Source organism: Larus michahellis, chromosome 4, assembly GCF_964199755.1.
Source record: "Larus michahellis chromosome 4, bLarMic1.1, whole genome shotgun sequence".
NCBI lineage: Eukaryota > Metazoa > Chordata > Aves > Charadriiformes > Laridae > Larus > Larus michahellis.
The window spans coordinates 64,856,261-64,877,768 of record NC_133899.1 but is presented as its reverse complement, the minus strand read 5'-3'; the positions used below and the strand labels follow the sequence as shown (position 1 = coordinate 64,877,768).

General features: G+C 40.0%; 2 protein-coding genes across 2 annotated transcripts; one reads left to right on the top strand and one right to left on the bottom strand.

Annotated features, from left to right (window-relative positions):
• Positions 1–3,924: 3,924 nt before the first annotated feature.
• Positions 3,925–14,466, bottom strand: PNN (pinin, desmosome associated protein). Its single transcript, XM_074585196.1, has 9 exons — positions 14,071–14,466; positions 13,709–13,780; positions 12,764–12,832; positions 11,556–11,628; positions 11,377–11,471; positions 9,348–9,423; positions 7,628–7,783; positions 7,407–7,545; positions 3,925–6,324 (listed from the first exon to the last, which is right to left on the bottom strand). The coding sequence occupies exons 1-9, from the start codon at positions 14,181–14,183 to the stop codon at positions 5,036–5,038; spliced, it is 2,082 nt and encodes a 693-aa protein (XP_074441297.1). The 5' UTR covers positions 14,184–14,466; the 3' UTR covers positions 3,925–5,035.
• A 79-nt stretch (positions 14,467–14,545) lies between these two features.
• Positions 14,546–20,397, top strand: TRAPPC6B (trafficking protein particle complex subunit 6B). Its single transcript, XM_074585199.1, has 6 exons — positions 14,546–15,488; positions 15,574–15,641; positions 16,798–16,915; positions 18,394–18,477; positions 19,462–19,555; positions 20,220–20,397. Exons 1-6 carry the CDS (start codon positions 15,408–15,410, stop codon positions 20,249–20,251), a joined length of 477 nt encoding a protein of 158 aa, XP_074441300.1. The 5' UTR covers positions 14,546–15,407; the 3' UTR covers positions 20,252–20,397.
• Positions 20,398–21,508: the final 1,111 nt, after the last annotated feature.

The window sequence follows — 21,508 nt, the reverse complement described above, 5'->3', positions numbered from 1 at the left end:
GGCTCTGACTTCAGCTTCATATGGATACCCAAACTAACTCTCGTCTTTATATGTACATAAAATGTTGCAGATCATCCAAGCTACTCAGTTTAATCTACATCTGCAATTTTCAAGTTATTCTGGGCATCACTCATTGTGATCTCTGTTCCCTGTTATTTGTTTCTCAAGTAACTTCAATAAGTCATATTTACATTAAATCTTCTTTTCTTCTAGGTGTAAATCCTATACTTGCAAATGTTATACAAATGTAACTTCTAATCACCTTTGAACTAAAGTCAAAGGTAAAGACTCATGGAGTTTATCATAGCTGGCTTCCAAAGGACAAAGTTGAAAGCTTTATAGCAGATAGAGTGAGACTCCAGTTAATTGCTGTTCTGCGGAACTGAAGCAACAAATGTGAGTACTATTATACCTTCGATGCTAATGAATGAGTAAGGTCTATTTCCAACAGCTTTCGTTAGGATGAAACTATTAACTTCTTATTTGCAGTGAAATCTTAGTAACTTTAACTACCGAGCTAGAAACGCAGAGATCCCTAATGATGTATTACAATTCACAGAAGGATCAACTCACAATAAACGGTGTAATTTAAATAAACCGAGTACCATGGCACACTAGATGGCTCTTTTAAGATGTGATTTTGTGTAAGTACAAGAGATGTTGCATTTCCTAGACTATTCAGTATCTGCATTAACAATCAAGATCCCTAAGCAAATCATAAGTCGGCAAAAGTTTTTTAAGTACATAAAAGTCAACACCTATTTTATAATAACATCAGTATATACAGCTTTGGCTATATTTTTATGATTAGCACCAAAAAGCTCCATACGGAATGTAGGGTTTCACAGTGTAGAATATTGCACTAATACATGGAAGAATAAAGTCCATGGCAAAAGCACTTTAAAAATATAGTTCTCTTGACTTAGGATGTTTGGATGAAAATACAGATCAACTTTCACGTTGAATCAAATGTCATGCCAAAAACATTTTTTTTAAACAAGTATCTTTTAAAAATTAAAAAGTCAAAAGGAAGAAAAGGAACATTAATTCACTCTTACAGTTAGCCAAATCTAAACAGGTAACAGTTGTTCATCATCCAGGTTTAAATCAACTTTCTTAGCCAGAATAACAAAAGTAAGAAAAAGCCATTATTGCTTCCCTATTACAAAACTAGTTACGAGCATGACAACTAACTGCATTTCTAGAAAATCATGGAGCTCGTGACTTATATTACTTTGAATCTTGATAATACGTTTGCCAGCTTTGAATGCCTCACGTTTTGCCATATAATAGAACACTGTCACCTAATAACAACTGCCTGAACAAGGTTTGTGGTAAAACACAGCATTGCTATAAAATTGAGATGAGAAAAGAAAAAAAAAGTCTGAAAGAGCAAAATTATATCCTCCAAAACACAGATCTCTGTATATTACTCATACATCACTGCCACAACAATTGATCCCGTCATGTAGTCTCAGAGACATACTTTTCTGAGCAGGGAAACTCATTTTAGAGATCTAGGACATACATAAAATGAATAGGTTTGTCCTGTTGTACCACAGTAATTGCTACAAAATCAGGAGCTGAACCTGAATCTCAAAATTATAACTGGGACCTAACCACAAGACCATTACTTTCCCAATAAACAAAAGATGCTCTAGAAACCTATTTGCAAATTTTTTTTTTGTTTTGGAAATTACATTTGCGCTGTGTGTGTGTGTTTAGTTCACTAATACCTACTTTCTGCAGAAAAATTATTTTCAGTTTTCCTTGGAATACATACAATGAAGCACAAAGACATCACCTTAAGTAAAGAAAAGAAGCAGGAATTTGAAGAGATGTACCTTTTACACAAAGTCGTGTTTCAGCTTATAATTAATGAACAATCTGCGTAAAATCTACTCTGACAAGGACTCCGGGTGGAGCATCATGGAAAAAACCACATTCTTGGAGCCTTCCAGTTTAGCTGTGCATCAGGACTGAAGGAAAGGCAACAAGTAAGTGGTATAAAGTCAGTGCATAGTATAAAAGCTCCAAAAAACCTCCCAAAATCCCAAAAAACCAACCACCTTCTAAAGTTATACTTAAAGCTAGAAGCGACCATCTGATGGAAGCACTCCACAAGACAGGCATACAGCGTACACGGTATGTTGCCCACTCACATAAAGCATCTCAACTTCATGCTTAATTTTTCTTCTTGATTGTTACTTTTCCTACACTACTTGAGTGAAAAGAGAACGAGGTATTTGTCCTTTGATCTTTACTCACCATTATGGGGAAGGGAAATAAGAAAGTGTTTTAATCATTTCCTACCCCTAATGCTATCTGCACTTAATTCTCAGAAGCTCCAATCTGTTGTATCAAATTCAGTCTAGAAATTGTCAGCTCTTTGAAACAGTAGACTGGGAACACAGGAAGGAAATTGCACCCATGGTCTCAGCCCTATCCCACAGCTCTGAAATTGTTTCAGAGTAAGAGGATGGGACCTTGAGGGCAAATGTAATAATTACTAAAAATACTACTGCTTTATAAAGACACAGGTGTTTATACAATATTGTATTAATAGTACACTACTATCTTATACTATTTCTGTAGTGGAATATTGGTTGGAATATATAGCTTTTAGCAAACTTCATTCTTATGAAATTATCACACGCTGTTCATGTTGCATTGAGCTGCTTAGATTTAGCAAGGCTAACTATTAATTAACAGCACAGTTTAACCATGGCAGTAAGTTTCTGCTAACAAATGTTAAACTATAAAATACATCATCAGCTTCATACGCAACAAAAGTATTTTCACCTTCTCAAAATCACATTGCTGCCTGTAATATAGCCTCAAACAACATAATCAATCCAATCCCTATTTAATTTACCAGGACCCACCACATTGTTTTTATAAACCCTGCTCCTCTGAAACCAGTGGCTTCAGACCAGCAACCTACTTCTTCAGCTTTGCATAACGACTACAGTATCAGCCATTAAAACCTGTACAGTAAATACACTACAGCACTGAATCACTCAATGAAGATCAAAATAAGAAACCTTAAAAGCACTCAATGTTAGGAAAAAAATATAATTAATTGACAAAATTAAAATTACTTCCAAAGGCAATTTGAAATGTGAAGTTAGTTGAAACATGCAAGACGGTAACATTTACTCAACTACTCAGTATAAAATTTTGTTCCTTGTGGTAAACTGCTGCGTTTAACATCTTCAATAAGGCATTTGAACTTTTGCTTGTCCTTCAGGAAAAAAAAAAAAGCACAGTAAACCACCACATTCCTCTGAAGGGAAGGCAAATATGGTTGGAGACTACTGACAAGAACTAAAAATGATTCCTAGGTGTAGAGAAGCAGAGGCAGAGAGGATACTGAAGTAGCGAAGGGACTGAAGAATCAGAATAAAGTACTGAACTTGTTGAGAAGGGGGAAGCCGGAGGAACTTTCCCTCTGTGTCTCTTTGTGCTGAAGGAACACTCCGCTTCATCCCTTGCTAGACATGTTTCTTTAAACCAGGAAGTTCAGCACTTCAGAAGTCTGCCACTACTCTGAGTTCAGACGCAAAAATCCAAAAATTGATACCCTCAAAAACAGAACTCTGCAAAAGTCTGCTCTATGTTCCAGAAAAATGGGTATATATGGCATTTTGTATACTAAAATAAGCTTCCATGTCATTTCCAGCCTGAAATCTTTCTAGGACTTCCTGGTCTCCATTTGGCATATGAGAATTCTCTCCCTGCCAAGACAAGACAGATTATAGCAGTGTTTCATACTCAGTTAATAGGCATTAGTTAAAGCCTATAAGAACAATTTTGGATACAGAGCTTCTAAGGTACAGCCACCTGGAATTATAATTTATGCTTTAAGTGTAGAAAGACTAGGGTAATACACCCATGTTATAGAAAACATCATAGGCATCAAGAGAGTAGTCTACAAAGCCACATTTATTTGCACATGTACAGAACAGAGCGACAGATGTTATTGTTTTCCATACAAAATTATATAAAAACAGTATTCACCTTCATAGATAACACCATACCACTTTAAGTTGTATTAAATACATTCAGAAAGCATTCTTGCACGCACACAACATTAGTATTAGGTAGCCCCGGGTAACTCCAACACTGCAATGTATTTATTCCTAGTGGTATGAAGGGATCAAAGATTAGTCTGCAACTAAAATAAAAAGAATCCTGGTTGAGAAGCAAGCTGAAGTCTTTCCTCCACTGGCCATCAAAGCAAGGAACATCATTAAACAGATTAACTGTATCCAGAACACAGATGTAAATACTAACAAAGCACCTTAAGGAAGCAGCTAAGAGTGGTATTCCAGACTAACTTGAGCTATTTCGGCCAGTGTTAACATTCCCATTTCATCACTGCTTGCCTATGAATAGGAAGAAGTTTTATAAAACTGGAAGATAGAGTTGAGTAAGAGCTTGTGATTACAGAAGAAAACAAAAGGTATAGATCCAAATCTATTACTTTCCTTTCCTACCCAGCACTGGAGAGATTACTCCCTTTACTGGGTCTTAAGATTCCCATTCTTTCAAGGAATAGAATAGAGGGGAAAAGGAAAATTTTAGGCTTCCTGCAACATTGCCTCCCTATGTATGATCTAAACGGGGAATTTAATTGTCAACAGGACATCTCAAACAATTTATTTAAAATGCACATTTATTTCTACAAAAAAAAAGTGTATGATACAGAAGAAGTGATCACACCTACTTAAAGGTTTACCTATTAAAATATACAGAGGATCTTAATGAGTACAGGATATTTAAAAAAAGATGCAAAGGAGTGTTAATCTTTTATTTTTACATTTTCAGGAACTTCACACAATTTTGGTAAGTAACCTTTTACAAAATTATGTAAAAAGTACAAGAATGCCTGGTAAACAGTCTGCATTTTTCCAAAAGATTTTTTACAGCATGCAATTCTTAAGGCAGCCTTCTCCTCCTCCTTACAAGGAATCCTTTCACTCAAATAATCTTCTGCTGCAAAGATTAGGCTAAGCAAGCTTGGTCTCTTCTGTTAACGCCTTTTGTCTTTCCTGTCTGATTTACGGTCTCTTTCACTCCGTGAAGTTCTCTTGCCTGACCGACTACTTTCTGAAATAGACCTCTTTCTGTCAGATCTTGAACTTTTATCCTTTGAGCTTTTGGTATCTCTGCTACCACCTTTTGAGGACTTGTGACTTCTATCTACTCCTGAAGCATCCCTTCGCTTCCTGTCCGTGCTCCTTCTGCGTTTTCTATCTCTGTTATGCCCTCTTCCTCGGCTTCGACTTCGACTTTCACTACTGGTAGAGCTACTGCTACTAGTGTCCCTGCTAGTACTTCCACTTGTAGTGCTGCTGCTGGTGGAACTACTCCGACTGCTACTGCTGCCAGTGCTGGAACTACTTCCACTAGTAGTGCTGCTTGAAGTACTACTGCTGCTACTGCTGCTGCTACTACGGCTATGACTCTTACCAGTTTTGTTCCCTGCCCTACCCCTGCTTCTACTCCTAGTCTTACTCTTAATTTCTACACTCGGTGCCTGACTCTGCTCTGTCTGTGCCTCAACCACCTTTACAGACACCACAGCATTTTCATCCTTGTCTGCCGGGGGCTCTGTATCCTGAGTGGCCTGAGACAACTGAGGTGACTGTGGCAGCGGCACAGACTGTGGCTGAGAAAGAGCCTCAGCCACAGGTTCTGGCTGAGCTTCAGGTGCCTTCTCCTGTTTTTCTTCAGGTTCAGCTTCAATTTCTGCTTTAATTCCTTTCTCCTTCTCGGGAGAAGGATCACTACATGCTTTCTCTGTTTGAGCATCACACTCTGTTTCTGGTTCCACTTCTTTGCCATTTTCATTTTCTACAGGTTCTACACTATCTGCCTCATTCATTTCAGCCACATCCTGCTCATTATCCACCGGCTGAATGTTTTCACTTTCCTCTTTTACTACAGTGACCTCTTCATGCTGACCATCCTCTTGCTTGTCATTCTCCCTCACCTCAGTAGTCTCTTCTACTTTAATCTCCATTTCATGTTTCTGTTCATCCTCTTCCTGTTCTTTCTCTGCATCGCTATGCCCTGAACCTATTTTTCCCTTTTCCTCCCCTGCCTCCTCCATTTCTACATCATTGTGCTGATTACCTGTCTCCAACTCTTCCACCTGCTGAACCACCTTACCCTCTTCCTGCTCCTTGTTCTGTTCTTCCTTCTTTTCTTCATTCTGCACCTCCTGCTGTTCTTTTTCCTTCACAGATTGTCTTCTGGGCCTGGCCTCCATTTTGTTAATCTGCTCTGCAAATTCATTTCGCCTGCTTTCAAAGATTGCTAGGGAATAAACGCACAAATAATAGTTTCAGATAATCTACAGACACTGAAGTCTATTTTCCCCTTAACTATAAGCTAGTAAGTTATCAAATTGTTTTAACTTATAAATACTGCATCCTTATTCACTGTGAAGGAGCAAGCCATTCATGCATAATGACAAAGACTGCTAGTTACCTTAAGAAAACAAAGCAAAAGGGATAGTCAGCTCAGTTGAGTATCAGAACAGTAAAGTCCTAAATCTAAGCTAACAAAAGGAGTTTTTGCCTTTATTAAAATCAATCCAACCAACAGTATATCAAAATAATACCTTAATTTCCTGGTATTTATATATTAACATGGTTATACTTCCTAAGGTAAACAAAAGACAGTAAGAATCAGCAAAAAGCTGGTTAGGTATTAAGAAAGCTTAAATAATGTAAGGTATTCAGACAGGTGAGCTAGCTTCTCTTACCCCCCAACCCCACACAAGGAAGAAAAGCTCCATAAGAAAAAAACAAAAACACAAACAAAACCCACAACACAATACTTTTTCAGTTTAATAAAAAAGAACAGTAGGACTACCAGCGACTGCAGTATTTTAAATTGTTTTCCAAAAGAAAAATATAGTCATCCTGTGAAACAGAAATGAACACACATTAAGGTAAAAAAAAATCATCATAAAATTCTAGTGCTGTGCTTAAGAAAACGCTTCTCAATTCCTTTGTAAAAACCTGAAAAAACTGCATTTCCTTGGGTCTTCAATCCATAGAATCTGCCTTCTCAAAAACTAAGTTGCTGCACTGGCATACATCTGGGTACTAAACCTGATATAAAGGACTATGTTTTAAACACATACCTCTGAGATTATTCATACACCTCTTTTGACTTCTTGTAAGAGAACCAAAGCTCATCCAACATAAAAATAAGTCACTGAAAGAGTAATGTTCACTTATGATGAACACCCGTGCAAGAACATACAGTTTGTCCTAACCATGAAATCAATGTATTAAAGCAGAGACACTTAAAAACTTAAAAGAAATTTGTACAGCAAACATCAAAAGGGAGGCAAGAACAAGGGCCTTTGTATCACCAAGACCACTTACCATTCATCTTTTTCTGTGACTCTTCCATCAGCTTCTGTGTAGCAGGACACATTCTGCCAGGTATGTAGAATAAATGGGGTTTTGTCTTCGTTCTTATGTATTTAATTATTTTAGCGTTATGTTCATTCCATTCTTCTTGCTGAGAAGTGAAAGAAAATAACCCTGAGATACACAAGAATAGTTTAAACAAGACAAAGATCAAGAGCAAAACTAAAACTCACCAACTGAGCAAGCTCAACCTTTTGCTCCAGTAACCGCAGCTCTGTCTGTTTAGCACGTCTTTCTTCAAATAGTTCTCGCCTTTCGTTTTCAACTTGCTTTCTTTCTTCCTCTGCCTGCACTTCAAGTTTTTGTTCAATTTCTTGTCGTCTCTTTTGCTAAGATAAGGAAAGAAGTATATTACATATTTTTTCTAAATCAACAAAGTGTTCTAGTTTGGTTCAATTAAAATTTTGAATTATTTACACCATTAAAGGCATTCCTAGAAACACAGTAAGAAATATCTCCTAAATTACAGGTAATGGAAGAAAAGAGTGTCATTGCTTGCTGGCGCCTCATTTTTTGTGGGTTAGCTATAAAATTACGGGCCCCTGTGGATTCGTCTGATTTTCTATCATTCAATTTGGATCAATAAAACAAATTACATTGTGAATGCTTCCAGGATATTCACTGCTAATTAGATATATTACTGTAATCCAGCAATGCCCTGTTTCTATTTCCTAGACAGCCATATGCTTAGATTGTACAATAGTTGTCTAAAAAAAAAAAAAATTTATTGCCTGGACAAAAAAAAATAGCTGTCATAAAACTCCTTAGGCCTCTACTTTGATTTATAGTAAGTTCTTATGTATGAAGAGAACAATGCGTATACGAATTCTCAGGAAAATATTGCAAAGAGCAGTAACTCCCCAAAGTCTCTTTATGCAAACACATACTGCTATAAATTAGACAAAGACTCCATGTTTCTAGACCATCCTAATCAATAGTTTCTTGTTCGAAAGGCAAGCAGGCAACAGAGAACTTTGGTCCTTTCTCATGCGCTACATGACAAGGTAGATAAACCAGCAGGATACCCAAATACTGAATCTGAAATCAATACCAACACTGCAAGCCAGCTATGCTAACACTACACAGAAAAGGCTTTAAGTTTAATGACTTTGTATCTGCTTCCACTGGACTTCTGAAAGTAGAACTTTCAAAGCCTTTTTTTGATCTAAAGGTTGTTAGTATTAACTGAACAACCCATTTAGGGCAACAGTAAGCAAATACCATACCCTCCACAATTTAAATGGACATACTAGGAATAACATTGCCACCATCCTATATACAAGTTTTTTGAAGTTACCACTGAACTATGCAAAGCCTTCACTTCAGTACAATTGCATACCCATTTCTTAAAAACAGGAATTCTTGTTATCTATACCGGGAGGGGGAAGACATTTGTAGTCAAACAGATAGCGTAATACAACCATACATTTCTGTATACTTGGTTAATTTAAACATCTGGAACACATCAGGGTAGGCATTCCTTCAGCAACACTGAATCACCATTATTTACAGAAGCCTATGACCTATTAAATAGTTACCTGATTAAATTCCATTTACTTTGAAATGATCCCCAAATAATGTAAACAAGAAAAGAGAATCTATTTTGTGTTTTACATGCTTTAAAATTGTACAGAAATTTAAGAAAAAAAAATCAACAAAACACTGTCTTTTCACTTCTGCAACGGTCAGACATAGTGTAAAGTTATGAAATTGTTAAGAGTCCCATTCCTGCCTCCCACCTCAATTCCACTAAAGTAAACAAAACCCTACATGCACTCTTACCAATTTGTTGCACCTGCAACCTACACCATGGGGAATTTTCATTCCTATTTGAAGCAGCTTAATCACACAATTTTGCTTTATTTACAATCTGATAGAACTAAAAATAAGTACCTTCTCAGTAGCAACTGTGGACTCCTGCTTAAATTTTTGAAGTGTGCCCATCAACAAGCCAAATATACGTCGATTCCTGAATAAAAGCAAAAAGAAGCTTGAGATTCAGTTAAAGTACCAGGATTTTTATTTGCATAAACAATCAGAGCAACTTTCCACCTCAGAGATGTTTAGTTTTAAAGGCTCAGTATTACTCAAGGCCATTAGCAATAGAACACATATTGACAACGCCGACAGTCAAGGATATAATTTATAGTGACACATCATATTTTGTTTAAGAGTAAGACACAACTCCTATCTGTAATATAGCATGGTTAGCACTGGGAAAATTGGAAGCCTGCACATTTTACATCTGGAAATAATGACACAAAGGAAACAAAAAAAAAATATTCAAAAGCAGAGAGCACTGAAGAAAAGGCTGATTAAATACAGTGTAAGCCATCAACAAGGAACTGGAAGGTCATTGGTCTTTCTGAAAAACATACCCCCCCGCTTCCTGCCCAGCTCAGAGGATTAAGGAGAAATGGAGCCACAGAGGAGTGAAAGCTTATCTGTCACAGTTTGCCTAACGATATCTTCTACAATGAGACACTGCGCTATGGAATGAAAGCAGAATTGCTCTCATCCAGTTAAGTGTTGTTTGAGAAAACTTAGATAAGTAAAATTCTTCAAGGAATTCCTTTCTTCTGAACATGAGCTAATTTATTGAATTTCAGCACCTTTTCTTTCTTTCCGTTTAATCCCAAATTAAGGCTTTACAGCAAGCCGCAGGCTCTCTTATTCACCTTGAACTTTTACCTAATTAAAAGAGAAAAGAAACGCTACTCTCTTCGCTCAGTACCACTCTACTACAGTGGTACAAACCTGACATGGAAAGGTAAAGGTCCTTGTATACTAAACAGTAGAAACAGGAACAAATAAAGAATCAAGAGCTAGAGACTACTCAAAATGTATTTGTATATGAATGACATCCCAGAAGATGTTGAGCAAAATCAAGAATTCAATGGATGCTGTCCTCCTAAAGAGCCTTTTTCCACCACAAGTCACAGAGATCAACACTGTTTTTCTCATCTCCCCAGAAGACTACTGAAGTGCAAAATGGTAAAGCTGCAATTCTGAGGAAACAAACTTTTAGTGACTGAAGCTCTAGGAAGTCCACTAAGAATTTGGAAAGTCATTCTGTGAGGAAAGCAGCTGGAAACCAGCGATGGAAGCAACAGCAGCGCGTTAGTGCTGCTATAACTGTAAAAGCAAGCAAAGTGCCTTTCCTGTGCTAAATGATCTGTGCTCCTTTTCAGAGAAACTCTCTATAGTTCCTTATTCCAGCTCTCACTCTTCTATTTATTTGAGGTATGGATTATTACTGCACCAGGTGAGTTACAGACTGAAGGGGATGGAGTCCAAGAGGCTAGACACAGTTGCAAATTTGCTCTTCCAACACCTCTTCCCAATAGAGCTACATTTCAGCAAGAACTTTTATAAGCTACCCTGACACAAATAAAATACAGGAAAAAGGAGATAAACACAGAAGGAATTTAAAAAGAAGCGAGCAAAAGGAAGGTCAGACTGAGCACACAATAACGAGCCTAAAAGTAGTAAAAGAAACACACGATGGAACTACTGCATTAAAAGAAAAAAAGGGAAAAACCCACACCCAAAAGCCTCCTTCAGCCAACAAAATAAATGATGTACGAAAACAACTGTAGCAGTCCATAATGTTAAGTAACCAATGAAGCTATGTATTTTTGTCTGACTCAAAGACAATCAGTTACAATAGCACTAACAAGTCTATTCCTGTAGGTGGCCTGAGAAGCAGAACCCCTGTCAGTTACGTGAACAAAGTGTTGTTACTGCTGTTAAATATTTTGAGAGAATATTTTTTAAAAATCAATTTTATACCATTATGGTACCTCATGAACATCATCTTTGATACATAATAGCACCTGTATACTACTTTTTAAATCTAAAGCTACTTCCTATCCTAGCACTCAAAAGTACCACATCAGTGCTTGAAGAGATTTCTGCATACCTTTGTTTTCCTTTCTCATCCATATTTTGATCTTGTATAAGGTCTCGACGTGTTCGCTCTTTGGAGGTAGCCACAACAGAAGATGGCAATGCTGGCTACAACAAAGAAAAACAAACTACTTTCTTTGTGTTCCAGATAAGCAAGGTTCTTCCTGCAGGGCTCCATTTACCATGTATTACCTTTTTAATATCATCATCCTCTCCGTCGCTTTCTTGGCGTGATTCTCTTCTTGTCCGACGTTCTCCACCCAGCCTGAGGAAGAAAAACCATTAGCGGTCACTAGAGAACATATATTTAGGACAGCATCTGATCTAACATAAGAAAAATACAAATCTGCGTATCTAGTCAGAAGAACCAATGCTTCCAGTAAAAATCTCCCCACCGTTCCAATGGCCAGTAAGTAGCATCTTACAGACAGAAGCTACTGTTGGTAAAAACCAGTGAGAGAAAGCAGTTAAGTTTTAATACAACTTGAACAGTGAAGTAAAACAGAAGAGTCCACACTACTACCATATTTTACTTTATAGAATACCTTTAGAATTTATTTTTTGTTTTTAAATGTTTGCACTTTTTTTTCCACCCCAAAATCTCTAAAATGGCTACTGGTATACGGGGATTGTGAGACAGATTTAAATGCGTCAAGATATAAAGGTTGGTATGATTTTTCAAATGGGAATTGCTATTTAAGCCAAATAGCAAGAAAACGGGTGAGGAGGGACAGAGCACTTAGGACCTGAGAACTTGGATGAACTGAGGCTTTAACAAAGAACAACTATGCAGTGTGTTAAATAAAAGTTATTTTCAGCTTTCACTCTCAGCTTTACTACTGGTAAAGCCGTTTCACAGTATTCATTTTGTGTTAACTTAAAAATTCAAGAGCAAGCCTTCCTTTAGTCAAGAACTACCATTGCATGTAAGTGCCCATAGAATGAAGCTCACTATAATTGGTCACATCTGACTGATCTGCATCCAAATGTGAAAGTTCAAAATCTGAATCTATTGTCACACTGTACACATTTAATTTATTGAACAGATCTCAATTGTAATTCAATTTGTGTCTCCTGTAGGATAAATCTAGTTTATTAAGCAGAATATAATATAGCACACTGTAGACCAAGTAAAACAGAAAACTCCAAGAATCTTTGTATTGCTCTATCTTTATATTATTGCTATAATATTTATATTGCCATAAGGTATGAAAGAAAAAAAAAAAGACTTTACCACCATCAATTGCTAGCATTCAAATATATTTCCAACAAGTCCTGAATATGTAATTTCTGAAGAAGATAGTGAAAGTCATCAGTTATTGAATCTAAGCATTTTAAATTTACTGCTATAAATTCTCATTCTGATAAAGCAAGCTCTCTGCATCAGTTTTTGCACATACCTACTGGATGCCCCTTCAAGATCCCTCTGTTTGGCTGGGGGTCCTCCTCCACTATCCGAGAATCCACGCCTAAAAAGAAAACACTTGTGATCTCAGAACAAGTTAGGCTAACCCCTAGGTCAACCTTAAACCTGCACAATCCTGTATTTTGGCTTTGTGATCATGATGTACCAATGCACTTTCCTTGGATCTATCATCACTTACTGTTACTACTGCAATAAAGTCTTTAAATGTACTGCTTGTGGACCAACTAATTTAAATCTGCATTTCTGCACTTATTTAATTGAGTAGCTACACTAAATCAAGGAGCCCTGTTATGTTCAAGCATTCATATCTGCAATAGTTTTCAAGATGTATTAAGCTTTAACCAGCAGTTCAGTATTGAAATTCAACAAAAAAATCTCACTACATACTCCATTAGGAAAGAACTACTAAACAAAAATTGGCCTTTTCACTCTACTTGGGGGGAGAGAGTGGAGAAAAGGAGGAAAAAAAGAAAAAAAAAAAAGCAAGCCTACAACAAAACACTAGCGGTTTTACCTATGTATGTTTTAAAATTTCTGATGACTTCAACTCTTTCTACTCTTCCTGGAACAGCTATCACCTTCTTAATTACTGAGTGATTGATTTTGAGTGATTTCAAAGCAACAACGTCCTCCCTTAAATTTGATGCTTCCCCTTATTTTTTAGGCTAACGGCTGAAAGGCGTAGGGAAAACCACCAGTTTAAACTTGTTATAACTGAGAACGAAGAGGTACTTTATATTTCATGTGGTGATATAAAACCCCACATGCCCTGCAGGCCAGCTTCGGTGCCTGCTTACTCAAACAGCAGTACGACGAGTAACGAGATGAGAAACATAAAACACCCCAGCCTAAGAACAGCAAACCAATGCCCGGGTAAAGGGGTGAAGAACCCCCACCGCCCGCGCCTGCAGCTCCTTACCTCAGCAATAAGCTCCCACGCCCTCTACCTCCACCAGGGCCTGTGATGGCTAGCAGTCTGTTTTGAGGGGGCCTACAAGAGACGGCGGGCACCGTTAGCGCTTCCTGCCCCGCCACCCCCCCCCCCCCCTCCCTGAGCCGCTGCAGGGAGCCGCTGAGGTGCCCGCGGCCACGACCGTTCCCTCACGAAACCCCACAGTTGTGTGTGCGTGTCCTCCACACCCCCACCCACCGCAGGCGCAGCGGCCTTCCTCCCCCTCACTCGCCCCCCTCACAGAGGACACGCCAGCTCCCCTCACTCCCACCCCGGCCCGGCCGCTCCCGTTCCCCCCCGCCGGGCCGTTCCCCGCCACCACGCCGCACCTCACGTCATTGGGGTCCCGTCCCGTAAGCTTGCGGATATTCTCGTCCACGTGCTTGAGGCTCTCCTTGGCCTTCTCCAGCTGCTCCTGCAGCGCGCGCACCGCCACCGCCATCCCGCCCGCAGCGCGGCCTACCCGGGGCCCAGCGCAAGGCACCGCTGGGTAATGGGGGGGAGGCAGGGGGGAGAGGGCCCCGCCCACCACGCCGGCAGCCGCGGGCCGGGAGAGCGCAGCCAATAGCCCCCTCGGTCGTCCCCTCCGACCGCCAATAAGCGGCCATCAGAGGAAAGGGCTCGCCCCGCCGAGAAGGCGCTTACCAATCATCAGGGCCCGCAGGCAGACTGGCATCTCGGCCGACCAACTAGCGGGAGTCTCTGCCTGCCAAGTCCTGCGAATCAACCGAAGGATTGACATTGCCCAGAGCTAATGAGAACTCAAGGCGTCATTTTCCCGTAGCCCAATCAGAAAGCCACTCCGAGGACGCTTATCCCCACCCACCCGGGACGCATCCTACTTGCCCCACTCTCTGTGGGGCCGATGGGCCCGCACGCGGGCGGCGGGGGCCAATCACCGCTCCCCTTACCGAGGCCGCCGCGCCAGGCCAGCCAATAGGTGGGGGCGTTACTGAGGGTTGGCGCGCGGGTCGGGAGATGGCAGCGGCGTTCCGGTGGGGCCCGGCGGCCGCCCGCCACATGAAGCCGGGTGGCTCGTGCTCCTCCGTTAGGCGGCCGTAAAGCGCCGTTACGGGACGTTACTCCTGGCGCCGGCCGAGCGTTCAGCTACGGCTCCGCCCCGCCGGGTAGCCGGCGCCGGTCCTGTGGAGGGGCGGGGGTGACGCCTCCCCCCCCCCGCTCCCGGCGCGGAGCCCGGCGCCGTGTCACAGCGGCAGGAAATGGCGAATGAACGGGTGACCAGCTGCAGGCAATAAAGGACCCACGATACCCCCCTACTCCCTATTTCAGCCCCCAGTAGTACGAGGTGGGGCAGCTCCGCAGGGAGGGGTTGTGTTTGCCCTCCTCTCCCCTCCCCAGCTCCGGCCGCCCTTCACGGCACTCGCGCAGCCCCGGTTCGCGCCGCTCCCTGAGGCGGCGGGCTCTGGAAGTTAAAGGTCCGCCTTGGGAGAGGCTTCGGCCGACAGGAGGCCTTCCCTGGGCGGCGGTGGGTCGGGAACGCCGAGCGGTTCCCCGGCGGGGAGAACCAGTCAGGCCACTGAGCCCCTCTGCCGGGAGCATCAGCGGCTGACAGGGGCCGGAAGGGGCGGTGCGGCGGCGTTGGGGCCCAGCGGCAGCTGGCCGTTGCGGCGGCGCCGGGCGGGGAGAGCCCCGCTGCGGAGCGGAGATGGCGGACGAGGCGCTCTTCCTGCTGCTGCACAACGAGATGGTGGCGGGGCTGTACCGCGCCGCCGAGCAGGGCGAAGGGGTGAGTGAGTGGGGCCGAGGCCGCCCTGGGGGGGCCGCCGGACAGCGGCGGGGGTAAAGCGGCAGCGGCGCCTTGTGTCTTGCAGGAGAACGGGCGGTGCACCACCAAGCTGGAGAGCATGGGCTTCCGCGTCGGGCAGGGGCTGATTGAGAGGTGAGTCCGCTCCCGGCGCCGGCGGGCCTCGCTCTTCTTGGGGGCCTTCCCCCGCCTCTGCCCGGACAGGGCCCACGCCCCCTCCCTCCTTCCCGGCCGGCCGGGGACGGCGGCGTTCGCCCGCTGGGTGGGAAGGCGCTCGGTGATCTGGGCGGACAGAGGGTTACGCTGGGGATGTGTCCCTCTTGTTAAACGTTCTGACATCCTCCCTTTTGGCACTTCATTCTTGTGAAGACCCGTGTTTGAATGCCACAGGGCAGTTTTGGAGTGTGCATTTTCCCAGTGCTTTCCGTCATGCAAACTCAGGGTATATGGGTACTTTCAGCACTTAAAATCCTTTTCAATTGCACCTTTTGTAGACCTATTTTTACATGTTTCCCACTTCTGGTACGTTTCATGATTTTCTTCTCTTTATTTCTTCCTTAAGCATAATTTTACGATTGGTTACTCTATTTCGTTTTTCTAAAGCGCTCTCGGTCCTTGGAACTTGGCAACCGAATTAATTTCCTCCTTGTTTTCCCAGGCCCTTTGGGAGTGCAGGATGACTTGCTGCACATCCAGCTTCAGCGCCCTCCTTCTGAGGTTGTCTGGAGGCTCTTGAGCTTCTGAAGTCATGCTTTCATTGAACAAAGTGATCCTTTAGTGCCAGATAAAGACCCTTCAGGAGGATAAAGGGAAAGAATTCTGAAATAAGGAAGAGAGAGGGGTCCCTTTTTGGGAAACGGGAACGAGTTTTACATTTGTTCCTATGTGTTAGTGCTTTTTTTGTGTATTTGAAGGACTCTTTCCAAGCAGTAGTATAGGTGTGAGCTTTTTGTTTATCTTCTCCTTAGACATTTAGTTGAAGATATAAAACTGATGCAGTGCTTTGCGTCTTTCTGTACCTCAACTGTCTTTAATAACCTTATAGTTAAAATCATTTATTCTGTTGTCACATTGGAGGAATTAAGATAACCCTGTGTTGCTCTTAATTTAAAATATTTGATGAACGCAGAGTGATGGTAGAATGATACTGTACAATGGTTGGAAAACCAATTTCTCTAACAGCCTCAAAAATGATATTGCATAGTACCATTTCTCTGTATTTTCTTTTTCTTTTTAATCAGTCAAGTTTTGTGTACCTTCATTATTGATATATTTCTCATTTATCTCTTAGGTTTACAAAAGATACTGCCAGGTTCAAGGATGAATTAGATATTATGAAGTTCATTTGCAAAGATTTTTGGACAACTGTATTCAAAAAACAAATAGATAACCTAAGGACTAATCATCAGGTACTAATGCTGTAGAATAAGATTTAACTTACAAAATCAGTAACGGTTGTGAGTTACAAGTCCATTTTTTGTTTTTCTTGGTCTAGAATTAATTACAGCGTAAGAAGCCCAAAATGTTCTTTATTTGTTTCCTTTAAAAAGCACAATTTTAAGGTTCATGTTAGCAGGTAGCTCCAGAATACTATTGAATAATTGTTTGTGATGTCTTTATTGCCACTCTGTTTGAAAAGACTAAATGCTTTGAATTTCATGGCTGTTGCAGAGTTAGAAACTGACAGCACAGTAATGGTTACAGTTGATTATGCTTAAACAGAAACTTTTTTATGTATCTAAATACGTTTTAGTAGAAAACCAGTGTGAGAAAGTGATATTGTTACCTTAACGTCTATTTAAATAGAACAGCTGCCTTGAAGTAATTTTTTTTATTTTGAAGATTTTTTTACAGTTTTCAGCAGTTGAGGCCCTTAGTTATACTCTACTGAACATACTTGCATAAGAAGCAGATGAAAAACTTCCCAAATTTGCATGTTGGTGACATTGTGTTGTATACATGTCCTTTCCAGTATCCACAGCCATAGTTCTTAAAGCAAGATCAAAATAATTTAAGGAGACATTTTACTAAAGTAAAAAATCTTTTTCATTTCGAATGACTTGGTTTTCTTATGGCCATTTTCCTGTCGTATCAGAATAGGAACAAGAGAATTTGTACAAGGATGGTGCCAAATAAAATAGGTTTTATTTTTCAGTGAACTGTTTACCAAGTAATAACTTTAACGGATAACAATTACCTTAGAATCTCGTTTTGAATTCAAAGAAAGCTGCAGTATTGAGCTTAGGTCTCAACTGTATATGCAGCCTTAATTTAATTTCAAGGGCTATGAAGTTCCACAGTAGCATGGTCATTAGCAAAGAAATTAAAATGACAGGTGTAGATTAAGCTATACTGTGTTCACGCTTAATTTATTAAAATGCATATTGTGTCACAAAATTGTAATGTAGAAAACACTAGACTTTGATCATCTGCTGGGTATTGTTGCCTGTATCACTATTAAAGAAGATAATTCTCACTGAATTTGAGAATAAGAATAGTGAGTTGCATACCAAATGAAGATTAAGATTTGAATGTAAAAAATCAGCATGCATTTGATATATTAACAAAGACTTTCTAAAATGAAAATATTATTTCTGAGCACTGGAAGGACTCCTCCAAGAATAATGTAAATAAACGGTTTTTCAGAGTTAACTGATCATATTATTTTCTAGGGGTTTTGTTGTAAACTCCCAGTTAAGTGTCTTTTGTTTTGGTATTTCATGTAAGTAAATAATACAGTTTAAACGTAAATCACACATGCCTTAATCTAAAATTTAATTTTTCAACCCGAGAACATTTATATTGTATCTACAAATCAAATCCCTTCACATGAAATGTTGATTACATGATACTGCGTATTCAACTAAAACCCCATTTTTTTATACAGGGTATTTATGTCCTTCAAGACAATAAATTTCGTCTCTTGACACAAATGTCTGCAGGAAAGCAGTATTTAGAACATGCACCAAAGGTACCCTTCATTTTTATCCTTGGGATCTACCAGTTTGATTCAAATTATCTTGATCTATTAATAACAACTTTAAATTTTGTAATTGAATGGATACAAACTCTTCAAAAGGGCAGCTAAAGTTTAGCACCTTGTTTCGGAACAGTGCATTGATTTATGGTTCAAGAAATGGTCATAGTTGTTGTGAAACTTGCTGTTGTTGTGTTTGAGTTACTTGATGGTAGGAGCTGGTCTGCCACTGTCACACAAATTCTTTCTTTCTCTTTGTAAAGCATATGCTTTCAGAAGCTTTTTTAAAATTTCCAAAACACATTTTGGAAGTTGCTGTTTGTTACCTAGAATGACCTTTTGAGATTATATGAACGTTCAGAAAGATCTTCCACCAATTAAGAATAGTTTTGAGTGTAGATACTGAGTTAGGGTAATAGTTTACGTCAGTAAAATCAGTGGCTCTGCAGAAGCTCTTATAAAGCACTTTGGTTCAGGTGGATGTAAGAAATGGGGCACTCAGTTCTGTTTTATGGTTTCTCAATTCTTGATTTTCTTAGTCATCATAGTTGCAGGCTACTGTTCTTGGGATGGGTTTTTTGATGTTTGGTGAGATGTTTCTTCTGTTTTGCAACATGTATTCTAAGTATCTGTGGGCCCTTGTATACTAAGATGCGGTCTGTGCAAGAATGCTATCTTGGACCGCTTCTCCTTCATTGACTTCAGTACCAGCTGCTAATTTCAGCCAAGTCTTGGAAATAATTGGTTTAAGGATATTAAGTTCCTACAGGTTTAATGGAAATAGAAATGAGTGACTCAAGATAGCGCCTCTAACAAGAGAAATCTGTATTGTGAGCTCTGCTGTCTCTCAAGCACTGTAACAAACCTCCATAGTTTTATATTGTGCAAGTGTTAAGTCTTGTTCGTGACTAATTAGTTTCAATCTTTAGTAACAATCTTCACCCTTGACACTTACCTAAAGTGCAGCTTTATATTTAGTATTTAGCATTTACCTGTGGACTAATCAGAGGAGGCCTATCGAATTTGGGAATAAAGAGTATTGTAACAGCTGAAGTTTCATCAATGCCAGCATGTAAGTAGTTCTCAGAGTTATTCAATTATTAGCTCACTTGATAACTTTCCTTACTGACTTCATCACTGCATAAGCATTTATCAAGGTGGGATTGGTTTGGACCTGCTGGGCCATAGGAGTCAGTATGAACTTCAGGATGTGGCTTGTCACTAAATGCTTTAGTGTTTAGAAAATACTGACAGAGGGTGAACCTTTGTGACAGTGAGTGGAAAGCAAAACTAGGAAGTTGTATTTACATTTGGAAGCATCAGATGCATAAGGATGTACGTTCAGAAGGTTATTTGAACAAGTGAAGGTAAAAAACCAGCTAGATACAGGCTCTTTCTCTACAGAAGTCATAAAGTCCATTGTAACTACCCAACCTGCTCATGTGGATTTAAAAGTTTCCACAGACTTTGCACAAATTTTTAAATTTAGCTGACAAGATTGTTGTGATGTGGGACATGGCTCAACTTAAAGAAAAAAAGAAAAGAAAGAAAAAGTTGTTCAGCTGGAGTTAAATTTAAATGCTAAATTTAAATAATGGCTAGATTGTTCACAATTAAACTGTAAGATTGAAATGTTCCTTATTATTTCTTTTTACAAAACAATTACAAGAAAATAATTACTTGGAAAAATAACTCTAATGGTCATACTTTGATCTGGCTTTGCTTTCTTTTTGCAGGTAAATTTCAGGTGATGATACAGAAGATGTAGAGCACATTCAAATCTGGGTATCTACCTTAAAAATCCTTTGTCCGTGGATTCAGTATCTTGGTTCAGCTTTGTATGTAGCTTGTAAATTATAGCAGTGTGCAGCACAATTCCAAAACACATAATAAACGTTTATGAAAATAACACTATCCTTGCATCTTGGTATGTAATTTATTCTATACCAAGGTATTAATGTCCACATGTCTATGCAAAAGTTTTCAGGAAAATACTTAAATTGCCAAACCAGCACATATTGAAGACCAGAGGCATGTTTTGAGAGCAGAGGAAAAGCCTGTCCAAGACTAAATTGGAATAAGAAACTAACGTGTTTTGTGTCACCTTAACTGCTACCTTTCCCTATTCACTCTGAACGGTGAGGCAGCAATTACTTTTTTATTTTTCTGAGGAAGCCATCGATTGGCATGTGAACCAACAGCCTTCATTAATGGTGTTCAGCGGAGGCTTAGTTCCTTTGTAGGAATGATACGGAGCAGTAAAGAAGAGAGCTTACTTCTACATAGTTACACAAGTTTCTCCTACCTCCCTAAAATTAACCGCTGGTTTTTTGTGTCACAGTAATTTTACAGCTAGGGTCATCTGAATTGGCCAAAGAAGGAAATTTGTTTTAGCTTGTGCATAAACTCAATATTAACATAATTGTTTTTAATTGTTAGCTACAACTCACTTCTGTAATGAGTGTGTGCAGGAAGATGATTAGGCCTGCAAGAAGCTATAAAGACATCACCAAGACTCTTGAGGACATTGGGGTTTGCTAGATACTGCTTGTTACAAGATTTGCAAAACAATACGTATCTTGCTGTAGGTAAGCATGAAAACATCTTGTTAAAACTTTTGATGAATTTTACTGTAAGACTTTTCTGCCGGCAGGTTCGGGCCTTATACTTTCAAATGAATCATAATAGAAACTTAATGGTGTTTATTCAGAAGTGTGGGAATGCCTTGTGATAGTGATTCAGTTTCTACTTTGAGACCAGTAAATAACAGGCTAACCAAAAAAGCTAACATGTTAAAATAGCACCTTTGATTGATTGTTATAACTACCTCCTGTGTTGGGAGAAGTGTATGTTCTCCAGTTGCATGGTGGGCAAGAACAGTGGAAGCTGTTCTTCCTTAAGCGCTAGGGAAGGTCTGAAGTTTGTAATGGATCAAGCCTTTTCTAGATAGCTGTTACAGGCTGGCAAGCTATAGATTATGAATGCGATAACCAGGAGGTTATTGTACTTGAGCTTAAGATGTGAC

What these genes read in the sequence shown, in the direction of transcription:
- PNN (XM_074585196.1), bottom strand. Translation starts at nt 14,183, where the DNA reads ATGGCGGTGGCGGTGCGCGCGCTGCAGGAGCAGCTGGAGAAGGCCAAG. An exon ending in CGGGACCCCAATGACGTGAG is followed by an intron (nt 13,781 to 14,070) that starts GTGCGGCGTGGT and finishes CGTCTCTTGTAG; the next exon opens with GCCCCCTCAAAACAGACTGC. An exon ending in AGGATGATGATATTAAAAAG is followed by an intron (nt 11,472 to 11,555) that starts GTAATACATGGT and finishes TCTTTGTTGTAG; the next exon opens with CCAGCATTGCCATCTTCTGT.
- TRAPPC6B (XM_074585199.1), top strand. Translation starts at nt 15,408, where the DNA reads ATGGCGGACGAGGCGCTCTTCCTGCTGCTGCACAACGAGATGGTGGCG. An exon ending in CCGCCGAGCAGGGCGAAGGG is followed by an intron (nt 15,489 to 15,573) that starts GTGAGTGAGTGG and finishes TGTGTCTTGCAG; the next exon opens with GAGAACGGGCGGTGCACCAC. An exon ending in GGGCAGGGGCTGATTGAGAG is followed by an intron (nt 15,642 to 16,797) that starts GTGAGTCCGCTC and finishes TTTATCTCTTAG; the next exon opens with GTTTACAAAAGATACTGCCA.